The sequence below is a fragment of the Papio anubis genome, chromosome 8 (genome assembly GCF_008728515.1).
Source record: "Papio anubis isolate 15944 chromosome 8, Panubis1.0, whole genome shotgun sequence".
In the NCBI taxonomy this organism is placed as follows: Eukaryota; Metazoa; Chordata; class Mammalia; order Primates; family Cercopithecidae; genus Papio; species Papio anubis.
Genome location: NC_044983.1, coordinates 75,251,335 through 75,264,708, shown reverse-complemented (window position 1 = coordinate 75,264,708; position 13,374 = coordinate 75,251,335). Strand labels below are relative to the sequence as shown.

The window sequence follows — 13,374 nt, the reverse complement described above, 5'->3', positions numbered from 1 at the left end:
GCCTTTCCACAGAAACTCCTGTGGCACAGTGACATGAGCCCTAACCTGGTATTCAGAAAGCCTGGGTTTGTATTCTGCTTTGCTGACCCTGGCGCGTTGAGATAGACTTCATGGCCAGGGGCCATGCGCCTGCTGCTCTTCAGACAGGATCAGCTTACAGAGAGTTACTGCGCATTATTATCAAGAGGCCACTGCAACTGCCAAATGTTTCATTTTCAGATGCTCCAATTAACTTTGGCACTTTGTTCAGTTGTGTTTTAACTTAATGTTTACATTTGCGTTCTTAATTTTCCTTTGTGAAAGAACCAAAGTCAAGAGGAAACAGCATGGAAATAAGATTCAGACGGGAAGGCTTTGAAATTACAAGGTAATACAGCAACACACACTTTTCCATATTTCTTGCCTTGGTGGGACACATTTGATCTGCATGAACAAACTCCTGCAGTTCCCATTATGAATAATGGAGAATTCCCATTATAACCAATGCCTACTGCATTTACTGGAGTGCAACGTTTGGCTCAGTTTGAAATGCCTCAATTTAATGGGGTTAGTACTTTTGTAGCTATTGGGGCTAAATGAGATTACACAGCATAGGTGTCAAGTGCATTTCTTTAGCACAATTAATGGGGTGAAACAGAAACAGAAGGCAGTACAGAGTGTGGTCACGTGAGTTTGCTGCTAACTCACAGAGACCTGCCAAACTGGGCCAAGCTGTGCTTCAGGGCTGCTCACTTCTGTGGTGCCTTTTCTTACACTCTGGAAGGGAATGCTATATCCACTATTATCTCGACTCCCACATTTGCAGGACCTAATAATTGTCTGTGTTTCAAATATTTAAAGCTTAAGTCCACACACACAAAAATACAGGATGTGAAGTCAATTATGGTGGAAAGCATTCTATCCTGAGGAAATACTTATAACTTCCTATATTAGTCTCTATTCATAAGCACTGAATTTTTTTAAAATTTAGAGACAGGGTCTTGCTTTGTTGGAGCGCAGTGGTGTGATCTTAGTTTAGTATAGCCTCAAATTCCTGGGCTCAAGAGATTCTCTTGCCTCAGCCTCCCGGGTAGCTGGGACTACAGGCATGCACCACGACACCTGTCTGGCAGCCAATTTTTGAACAAAATATTCAGTGGAGCTAATAACCATGGGGACATCTACCTCAGTTCCTAAGGTCTCTGCTACCCCATCGGGGCAGAAAGGCATAACCTCCCTTCCTTTTTCACAGTGTAGCATCCAGATAGATATTGCTGCCCATGACTCCTCTAACTCATTTCTTAGGTAAAACTTGATTCTCACATGAACATAGTTTAATCTTCTAGTCAGACCCTCAAGGAAGAAAATTGGTTCTGATTCCTCCAATGAGCAAATAGGCAGTTTAATCAATGAGAAAATAAAAGGTTAGTCCAGAAAACTGCACTAAAACATGACATGAAATGAGTGAGGCTGTAGAATAAAAAACATGCGATATACAAAAGTGGCAGCATTTTCCTTCATTTTTGGCAAAGAAGTAAAGTTCTCACTACATGTTCAAATAGGTATTCTTACTTTATATCTTGACTGTGCAGACAGTGCAGATTAGCAGAAAGGAATTGGGATTGCATGGACTTATGACAGGGAGGGTGGTGAAGTGAGAGAATCACTAAAAGTTGTTAAAAATAAATTGTCCAAGGAAAAAGTATCTGGCCTTGGAGGAACACTTCTAAATAACCTGTACCTAACATAGAAGGTCACTAAAATATTAAAATGGAAAATTAGGGCAAGACAATGATCAGCTGATATAATGCAAATGTCAGGGCAAAATATAGAACTGAGATGTTCAACGTGACATTCCGGGAGACTAAGGAACCTTCTCGATCTTGCTATTATGGGAACTGAGGCACATTACCGGTGAGCACCTTTCCTAGGCATAAACCTCCTCACACTGAACTCAATCATTGAAATAATCACATGAGAGGTACATGAAGGGAAAAACAGTGAGACAGGGAAGGAGACTTATTGTACATTTAGGAACACTTTAACATTTTGCAAAGAGGTTAATTACCAATTTTTATATTACTGAGTATAAAAGTTTAATTACTGTACAAATGGAGTGGAAGATAAATTTGAGTAACTGGTACATAAAACTCATTTTGTTTTATGTACACAGATGAGACTTAAGACTACATTTTAGATAGCACTAATTTTCCATTTATTTCTGAAGTAAACATATTTATTTTCTTGTCACTTTTCATTATTTGGGGGATACATTACTTGCTATCCAGGACCATTGATCAGACACTAAATCTCCTAGTACCAAAAATGCCTTTACACAAGTAGGTTAGGTGATGTGTCTGTAATTATTGACTTTACTGCTAACAATGAAAAACCATTATCGACCCATCTAAAGTCACAAATAATGTCCTGTTGAAATATGACAATTGAATATAATTATGTAAAACCAAAGAGTATAATATTCACTTTGCGTTGAAGAGCCCGAAGCATAACAGGAAATTTAAAATGATTAAAATCCAAAGACCTTTAGAATGAGCCCTTCTGCTAAAGTGTGTAATGGGTTTACTGTGGTTAGCTCCTAGGAAAAGAAACGTGGGGGTGCTCTTCTTCACCGAGAAGGTAGCACACAGGAAGACTCTGTGGCCCACGTGCCATATTCTGTAAGGAGCAGAATGTTTCCTGAATGTCAAGCTGTGGATAATCCAGTACTTTGTTTCATAATCCATTGCTATACAAACCACCCCCTCTTTCCCTGGATTCCATTTTAATTGCCATCTACAATGTGAGATACCAACAAATGGAAAAGGTAAGTCTATCATGTTTGGTGACTAATGATCCACTTTTATGCCATTTTATTAAGAATAAGCAACACATCTTCCTTTCAGAGGCTTAGTGACTTTGAAGCTGATTATGCCAGTAATGAGAGCATGCTAATGAAATCTCGCTGGACTGGTTCGAGTAGGGTGCTTTTTAATTTAATCTCTTTTAGGGTGAGATTTTATCAATGTCATTAAGATCCTTTCGTTTTCACAATATTAATTTTTTCAAGACACTTTTAATTGGCCTGATCTATTTATATATCTATTACCTATCAAACTTTCTTTTCTTCTATGCAATTTGATAAAGAATATTTTATAATATTTAAAAATATTGTCTGGGCATTCTGGCTCATGCCTGTAATCCCAGCACTTCAGAAGTCTGAGGTGGGTGGATTACCTGAGGTCAGGAGTTCGAGACCAGTCTGGCCAATATGACAAAACCTTGTCTCTACTAAAAATATAAAAATTAGCCGGGTGTGGTGGTGGGTGCCTATAATCCCAGCTACTTGGGAGACTGAGGCAGGAGAATTGCTTGAACCTGGGAGGTGGAGGTTGCAATTAGCTAAGGTGGCACCACTGTGCTCCAGCCTGAGCAACAGAGCCAGATTCTGTCTCAAAAAAAAAAAAAAAAAAAAAGCAATGTATTGTATGGTAGCATTTCAGTCTCTGTTAATGAGAAACTTCTTTTCTTTATAAAGTCATGAGTTTGCTAGATAATCTCTGTGAGGTCAGAAACTGGATGCATCTTCACATAGTAATTGTTAACCCTTTTACCATGCCGGTTATATGTCTTTATGTAGAGTAACCTTCCAATTCTCACACTAACTACATGACATAAGTTCTATTACTAGTCTCATTTTACAGATTGATGAAAGAAGACATAGGGAGATTAAGTCACTTGCTTGAGGTCACACAGCTTGTAAGTGGTGGAACCAGGATTTGAACACAGATATTCTCTTAACCACAGGTTCTTAAAGACAATGTTTTAAAGATGCTCTTAAACACTGTGCCCTGCTAAGGATGCCCATGTAATTGATTGTCCAAACTGGAACACTTATGAGAATAAAAGAGAAATAATTAATAATGGTATCAAAACAACAAGAGTTAGCTGGAGTTGTCCTGGGCCAACTGGGATGTATAGTTAGGCTAGCTCTGCTGCCTCTTGCCAAATACATGTTGGTTGAATGAATGAATAAATGATAAATGGATGGTTAAAGTGTTCATGTCATTTCACCCTTGTGGGTCAGTTGCATTATGGAAACTTTGATTTCAGGAGATGAGCTTGAAGCTGCCCAGATGAGATTGATACAGACTCACAGAAGTGATTATCACCGGCTACCAGCGATAATCAAAGAATGGAGAAAAAGCAGGGAAAGGGCTTATTCTTTTTATGACAAGCTTCTTCTACTAGCTAATCACTGGGGCATTAATTCTGCCTCAAAGAAGCCTGAGGGAGTATCCTCCAACCTAGTAACCAGATGGTCAGTGCTGCAGTAATGTCAACAGATGGAGTGGGGAGGTGAGGAAATTGCCAAAACATTGAACACAAAGTGAATCTGAGCCCAAGTGGAGACGCCTCTGTAGCACCCTTCCAGCTATAAATCCAGAAAGCCACCCAAACACAGCCTAGGTCATTAGTTCCCTGAAGGGATCCCTGGAGTCCCAGAAAGAGGCCTTCAAGGCATTAAGGGTAGGGGGGGGGAGGAGAACTCATAAGGTTTTTTATGTTTAAAACGCCCTAACAGAAATCACATTTCACATCTGTATCCATGTCTATCTGTATATTTACTTTGAGTTAGAATTATGTCAATTCAGTGCAAAACTTTTTATCTTTTAATCAGAAATAATTAGCAATTACAGATTCCTTTGATTATAATCATGGTAAGATAATTTATTAATACTTATTTAAAAGTAGTATGTTCGCTAGGTAGAATCTTCAGAAACCTGTAACTTACAGGAAAGGAAATAGGTCCAGGGCAATGGAATGTTGCTAACCTGTGGGCCAGGTGGAACGTGTATGTATTTTTGGAAAGTCTGTAGTGACTCCTTACTGCTTATATAATGGAATTTGCGCACTCACCTGGCATTCATAGCCCTCCCTAATCTCACCTCACTACTCTCAAACTCCCTAGCCAAATCCACTAGTCCAAACCACTGGTCTACCCACTTCTCTGAAACACACACTTTCTGCATTCTTGCCTCTGTGGATCCTTAGTTCTGGAATCACTGTCTTAGTCTAGAACGTTTTCGTGTTTTCTCTATTTATCTAATACTATTTATTTTTCTAGTCATCTCCCCCTTTTAAAAAACAGATACTTCTTTAAAAAGATGCTGCGACTCACATAAAGTAGTGAAATGGTTTTATTATCCTTAATAATCTCCCATTTCATGCGAAGTCAAAGTCCTTAATTGCTACCTCTGACTTCAGTTGCTACCACTCTCCCCCGGCTCTCTCAGCTTCAGCCACGCTGGCCTGTGTGCTATTTCTCGAACGCACCTTGTACATTGCTATCTCAGGGCCTTCGTACCTGTTACTCTCATTACTTTGAATGTTCAGGTCCCAGAGAAGAGCTGCCTGCCTTACTCCCTTGCTACCTTTGTGCTTCTTTTCAAATGTTCTCTTACTTAAGAGGTTTTTTCTGACTATCCAATAATTATATTATTATATATAGTAATAATTATATATTATAGCTTCTTTCACCCCCACACCCCCAGTTCTCTTTGTCCTGCTAATTTTGTGTCATCTAATATGCTGCGTATGTATTTATTAGCTCTTTCTCCCCCACTCGAATGTAAGGTTGATGAGTATCCCCTGTGCCTAGAACGGGGCCTACCAAATAGTAAGTGCTTGATAAATATTTGTTGACTGAGTGATTTTGCCCAGACTGGAAATTCCTTAGTACTGTTTCAGATGTCATTTGGAAACTTAGTGCCTGTAATTGTTTTAGGATGGGAGGATGGAATAAAAAATCAAAACAAGCTATATATTGCCACTTTCACATTTGGCCCTGTAAGTTATTATTTATTTATTCACTTAAAAACATTTGTAGTACTCAGGCAATGGCTAACAGGAGTTGAATAAGAAAGAAAAATATTTTTTGTAGTACTAACTATTGCCAAGCACTATTAAACAAAAGACAAGTTCTATCTTCATGGAGTTTATAATCTAGTGGGAGACATAGTGTTAAATAAATACGTATGCATATAAATACTAATATGCCAATAAATACTAATTACTTACTAATTGTGCTAGGTGCTACAAAGGAAAACTTGGTTACCATGGAAGAGAGTAAGAGATGAAACCCAGGTTCAGAGAAGTCCCCTCCCCACAGTGAGGAACTGAAATAGAAATAGAGTAGGTAGCTGAACAAGAGGGCGTGAGATTTAGAAGATCCTATTACTTACAGTGCATCCTAAACTTCACACTTGCATTAGCTCTGACGATGTAAAGATTAAAGCCATAGAATGGAAATGTATTTTGAACTTTCCGAGTTCCCATATCAATGTAATTTTTAAAGAATACATATATATGTAAAAGTAAAGTTGAATCTGAATAATTATCTGGTATTGATTTTAAAAACTTAGGCCTAAAGTTTCCCCATTATTCCCTAGATGTTTTCTGTTTTAATATCTGTATCTGCTACTGGCTGCCTTTGGCTACTAGGCACTGGGAATATATCTAACATGAACTGAAAAGAGTTGTAAATGTAAAATACACACTGGGTTTCAAATACTTAGTATGATAAAAGAATGTGAAACAGCTCATTAATACTTCTATATTGATTATATGCATATTGAAATAATGTTTTGAATATATTGGGTGAAGAATATTTTATTAAAATTCATTTCACATTTATTTTAAAAATGTGGCTTGCAGAAAATTTAAAAATACACATATGGCTTACATTATATTTCTTTCTTTCCTTTTTTTTGAGATGGAGTCTTGCTCTGTCATCCAGGCTGGAGTGCAATGGCACCATCTCTGCTCACTGCAACCTCCACCTCCTGGGTTCAAGCAATTCTTCTGCCTCAGCCTCCCCAGTAGCTGGGATTGCAGGTGCCCACCACCATGCTCAGTGAATTTTTGTATTTTTAGTAGAGGTGGGGTTTCGCCATTTTGGCCAGGTTGGTCTTGAACTCCTGACCTCAGATGATCCACCTGCCTCGGCGTCCCAAAGTGCTGGGATTATAGCCATGAGCCACCACACCCGGTCTGGCTCACCTTATATTCCTTGGACAGTACTGTTTCACAGAGCTGCCTAGATTGATAGTTTTCATTCCATCTATAAGAAAATAACTGTAGCAGGGCAACAGAAGAGTGTTGCAAATTGAATAGTGTATGAACTAAATAATTATTCTACTTGTTATAGGAATACTAAACATTTATAGATAGAAAAATGTAGACATCTATAGTTTTGTTTACTTAAGATCCATTACCCCTTCCTCTTGGGAGAACACCTCGATTTTCTTCTGGGGAACTACCCTCCACAATTCTTACCCCAGAGATCTTAGTTAAACTCCTTTGCAGGTCAGTGGTGGGCATGTGATTCAGGCTAGCAAATCAAACTACTACATCCTCTTGGCCACAATGATTGATTCTAGGTTGGACATGTGATCCAGGTCAGGCCATTGAAACTCAATTTCAGGACTTTCGTTAAATATTGGGAAAAAGAAGTTCTGTTTCTGCCAGAGTCACTAAGTTGCGAGAAAAATAATTTGGAACTGACTATTGAAATTTAACTTTCTTGGTAATGAAACCAATTAAATGCAGGAAGAGATGACAGGCATTAAAAGAAAATTTTCTGATAATACTGTGATCCCTGGATCCAGCTGTTCCTAATGCTGTCGCCACTCCTAGACTTTTTGGTTCCATATTTGCTTTTTGTTTTAACTAGTTGAGTTGGGTTTTGGTTATAGGCATGTCCTTACTAACATAATTACTGAGATATATGCACTTGCTAAAGACTCTTAAAAGAGAACTAATAGTTCTTTAAATTAGTGCTAATTAAGTCAGTATAACCCAAAAGAGTAAAATCAATTAGTGATTTTTTAAAGTTGGCACTTTCTGCTAATTAGTTGTATTTTCTTTTAATTAAAACTCTACCATTAACAACAAAAAATAAAAAGATAAAAATAAAACTCGACCACTAGGACATAATCTGTATGGTGATTTTTGCATTACAAAATTTTTAACAAATAACTGGAAAGGTGATGGAATATGGCTTTTAAAGTGTTCCAAGGAATACTTTTTTTCTGGGCATCATAACACTGGATGATTACATTTGTAAATGTCTTTTAACCATGTGGCCGGTTTCTGTTCAATTCAATTATTTAAATGTATAATCATTGATAATTTCTTGCTGTCAGGGTGCAGGAGCTTTATCAGATTCATTAATTAGTAACCTCAGGGACTTTTATAAGAACACCTAGTTAATTTTGATGATCCCAGTTCTTTTTTTATCCTCAATTATTTCTTTCAAATTAAGTATATTACCTAGAAACACCAGCAACATCCTAAATCAGGATGTTGAATTTTGGTTTGAGTTTTAATTTCACCTCAGTCACTGGCTCTGTATTCTAATCAAGTCACAGCATCTCAATATATGTCAACCTATGACTCATATCTCTACCTATTGCCTATAAGATGCCAGTGCTTGGGTCAGAACTTAAACTACTTTGGGTGCAACATGCTCTCCACTGTTTTAGGCATTGCTTATATCTGTTGTCAGCAAAGTTTTGATAACTTTGAATAATTTATTTTAGCTTTACTATGAGAATAAACTGTAAATAACAACAAAAAACTGATATGTTTTAAAGCAACTTCCTGTATATATATAGTTGAGTTAGTAGCTCAGGTTCCTGCTTTTTAAATCTAGAACAACGATAACTAGTATTTTATATATATATACACATGCACACATACACACACCAATATTAATATATAATTATGGTATATGTATACAATATTAATATATAATTACAGTATACATATACACATATACACATCACATATATACCAGTTACCATTGTTATATCTATATCTATAATTGGTATATATAATATATAGAGATAGCTATATATAATATATCTATAATATAGATATCTCTATATACCAATTATCATTGTAATTATATATATATATATGAAACACTCATCAGACATTTGGAGAACATCACTCTTAGGTGAAAATTGAGATCAGCATGTTACACATCATAGGAGGATTTTTTTTCAACTACAAATATTAGTGTTTTCTTGTTTAGAAAATTTAATCTAAGGATTTCTAACGTTTGAGCTTTATTATTTGATAATACACATATTTGTGTACATATATGTGTGTATATATGCACATATACTATACACAGCACATCTGTGTTTGTCCTGCATTCTCTCTTGGAGAATTCAATCTTTAGGAGAAGGACTATCTTCATTCTCTTTTTAATTATCCAACATAGAAGTGTCCAAAGTGTTGGCTGACTTTTTATAGACAACATCATAAAACTTCCTATTTAACTGTTCTTCCTATTTAACTGAAATTATGTATTCTTTGACCAACATCTTCCCAGTGTCCACCCCTAACCCCTGGTAACCACAATCCTACTCTGCTTCTCTGAGTTCAATTTTGTGAACAGTCCACATGTAAGAGAGATCATATGAGATTCGTCTTTCTGTGCCTAGCTTATTTCACCTAGCATAGTGTTCTATTACAGAAAACTATACAGATGTATAGTATATAAAATGTATATAAAATTACAGAAAACATCAAAAAAAATCATAAAAGCAGGGAACATGTTCTTAGTGATTACTTGATTCTAAAATTGTATCATAAAAAGTAATGGGAAATACAACGTAGGAGATAAATTACCTAAAATAATTCCATTTTTGGATGATCAAGAGTACCTTGATGGGATTAACTACCATAACCACATGGTTGGAACAGGCACATTCACACAACTTCTGTCTGTGTACAGAGTCCCTAGGATACCTGAATGTTCTCAAATATTAATACCCTTGGCTCTTCTTAGCCATGTGATTATGGAAAATTAAAAATTTGGCAAAAGGAAAGCTCTTTAATACAAGCAGGGACCAATGGCAAAAAGAGAAAAAAAAATCATCAAGGCTTAGAAAAAGATAAAGAACATATTCAAAGCTCTCAGAGAAGGTCCTGATCTTGGAAGGACCAACTTCCAGGGCAGGCAGTGGGACTCTGAGGAGGAAAGGGGCAAGCTCTTGGCCCTTACCCTGTGGCCAAGAGAACAAGAGAACAGCATCCGGGCAGGAAAGATCTTGGAGGGAAGATCTGGTAATTTGTAATTCCAAGGAAAACCACGCCTGACACAGGGGGCGACACAGATCCTGAGGAGGAGGAAGCAGCACTCCTCCCCCTCCCCACCACTGGAGTTTGACAGGGCTGTGTTTTCTCTACAGTGCGTCTGCCTGATGGTCTAGGGAAGGGAGGCTTTTATAATAAGGGCATTCAATATAGGGGAAGGGGCACTAGGGCACTGAAGCTCTTTGGGTTTCTGAGAGCTCTGGTTTGGCTAGCCTAAAATTAGCATATTATCTACAGTTTTTACCCCAACTAGCCTGGCTCTGTGTTTACTGAAAACCTATACATGTTGGGATGGCGCAGGTTCAGCTGTCATTGTTCTCTGTATGTGTGTGCCCGCATGTGTGAGAGGGAGGAGCAGGGGAGGGAGAGAGTGAAGGAAAATCTATGGGAAAAAGTTACCTTTCTTCTTTCCTCTGCAGCCTCCAGTTTCTTCTGGATCTCCTCCAGAGACAGGTCTTTCTTCTTCGGAGAAGCTAAAGTTCGTGGGGCTTCTGAGATAGGAGATGGTGGCTTCAAGATCAGCTCAAAAGCCTGGCCAGAGGCACGTTTGTTGATTTGCTTCACTTCCATATCTGAAAAATGAACATTTGAGAAATGTTAAGCAGATAAAGCTTGCAGCGTGGGTTTATTTTAATAATTGAGATTCCAGCAATTGGAAGTAGTGTTGTTATTCCGGGAGATAGGAATAAAATGCTGTTTATGAGCATTTACTCTGTGTTGTTTAGAACATATAAGACCTCTCTGTCTTTAGTATAACTATGGATATATTTTAACAGAATATTTACAATATTGGGAAATTTGACAATACCTATAGGGAGTTGAATAATGGTAAGCATACTTAGAAAAACCTAGCCTAAATTGATTTTAAATTAAGCTTTATTTCCCTTTTGAATAAATATGAGCTTTGCATGAAAATCAAGCAGCACAGATTTATTTTTTTGGAAATTATCATAGCTGTAGGCACTTTTTGGTTAGACGAGAAAAATAACGGAGTCCTCCAGTTCTCACATATAATGAGATATCATTATATAGATATGAATATATATGCATACACCATTATATGTATTATCACCATTCCTGTGCTTAGGAATCACAGGAGCTACGTTAGAACCAATATAACTCCCTGAACAGTTGGGCATATTTGGCAAAGTCACTGCTGATATGCAAAGCATCCTGCTGATTTCTGTCTTGCCCTTCTGTGTATTCATTGCTTCCAGTCATCAATCATGCACAATGTCCACTCCAGGGATGACAGCATCACTCTGTGATGGGGTCCTTGTCTTCAAGATGCTTACAGTCTAACGGGGGCAATAAGCCAACACCCCATTGTAATGTCTTTGCTCCTGTGTTGTTGCTGCTTAGAATATCCTCCTCTAGTGTACCTCGGCTGGAGCTAGGAGCCAGGGAAAGAGCCACTGTGGTGGAGGAGGGAGGGGCAACATTGACTAATCTAATTTGTACACATACACATGGAATACTATTCAGCCTTTAAAAAGTTGGGGGAAATCCTGTCATTTTTGATAACATGGGTGAACCTGGAGAACACTATGCTAGGTGAAATAAGCTAGGCACAGAAAGATGAATCCCATATGATCTCACTTACATGTGGACTGTTCATAAAATTGAACTCAGAGAAGCAGAGTAGGATTGTGGTTACCAGGGGATAGGGGTGGAGACTGGGAAGATGTTGGTCAAAGAATACATAATTTCAGTTAAACAGGAAGAACAAATGCAAGATACTTTTTTTTTCTTCTTCTTCTTTTTTTTTTTTTTTTTGAGACAGAGTCTCACTCTGTTGCCAGACTGGAGTGCAGTGGTGCTATCTCGGCTCACTGCAACCTCCGCCTCCCAGGTTCAAGCAATTCGCCTGCCTAAGCCTCTTGAGTAGCTGGGATTACAGGCGCTCACCAACACGCCTGGCTAATTTTTGTATTTTTAGTAGAGATAGGGTTTCACCATGTTGATCAGGCTGGTCTTGAACTCCTGACCTCGTGATCTGCCTGCCTTGGCCTCCCAAAGTGCTGGGATTATAGGCATGAGCCACCGCGCCTGGCCACAAGAGATTTATTGTACAACCTGCTAACTATTGTTAATAACAATGTACTGTATTCTTGAAAATCACTGAAAGAGTAGATTTTTTTGTTCTCATCGCAAATAAATGATAGGTGTGTAAGGTAATTCATACATGAATTTGCTTGACTTAGCCATTCTCTAATGTATATATACATAATTCCAAATATGCCATACACCACAAATATATACAATTTTTATTTGTCAATTAAGAAAAAGAACTGAAGAATGGTTAGCCATTTTTTTTCTACCAGTGGCTTATGTATTAAAGATAAGCAGATTATCAGACTCATGTTTTAAGCCTGCATAATAGAAATTATAATATAAAATAGTATAATTTATAATAGAAAAGATGATAACTAGCACCTGCTAGGACATTTATAATTACAGAACTCACAATTTAGTAAAATATAATGATTTTTAAAAGAAGCTCGTTGGTCAGCCCTCAATTTCAGATGAGAATTCTTTGAGTACCAAACTCCATCTCTCTGGTTTTAGCCCACTGATCCTTGTTTGAGGTGTGAAGCTACCCATGATTAGGCCGTTCTTTGTGGTGCACCACCAGTTTTCAAGTATTTGAAAACAGTTATGTTCCATTTCAAGTTGTTCCTCCAGGCTAAACATCTTCAAGTGCCCCAGAATGACACTGTTTCTAGATCTTTACCACCGTATTATTTCCTAACCTCTAAGTGCTCTCTAATTTATTAATATCTTTTTAAAGTTGTGGCAACCAAGCCAGCAGGTTATGTCCCCATTAATGTTCTTTTAGCAGCCTGGTTAGTGCACGTAGAGGCTGTGGCCAAGTAAAATGCCAGACTGGCAGGACTTGACCTCAGATCCTTAGCTGCTAATAGATAGTCTAGATAAAACTAACTCAATAAGTATATTGGAAATGATGTGGGCTTTTTCCTTCACAAATGTAAAAATGTTTTTCATTTTCCTGATGGCATCCAAGATTATAGTTAAATTTTAAATACAATTTTATAAAAAATATGTAAGCCTACGGATAAGGATTATAAGATAACATGGGCAAATAAAAACAGCTTATTTGATAAGGTGATAGTGTTTTAAATGGCTTAGGTTAGAGGCTCTGGAATTAGAACTGCCTATATTTGCATCCAAATAGTAAGCCCCTCTTAATAGCTGTTTGACACTAGG

The 13,374-nt window shown here is 37.6% G+C and overlaps 1 protein-coding gene across 1 annotated transcript in view; it reads right to left on the bottom strand.

The window, feature by feature from the left end:
• Window positions 1–13,374, bottom strand: part of STMN2 (stathmin 2) — a 55,722-nt gene that overhangs the window by 13,951 nt on the left and 28,397 nt on the right. Inside the window, exon 3 of the mRNA XM_003902892.5 lies at window positions 10,546–10,718. Coding sequence (XP_003902941.1) covers window positions 10,546–10,718 — 173 coding nt within the window. The remainder of the gene's footprint in view (window positions 1–10,545; window positions 10,719–13,374) is intronic.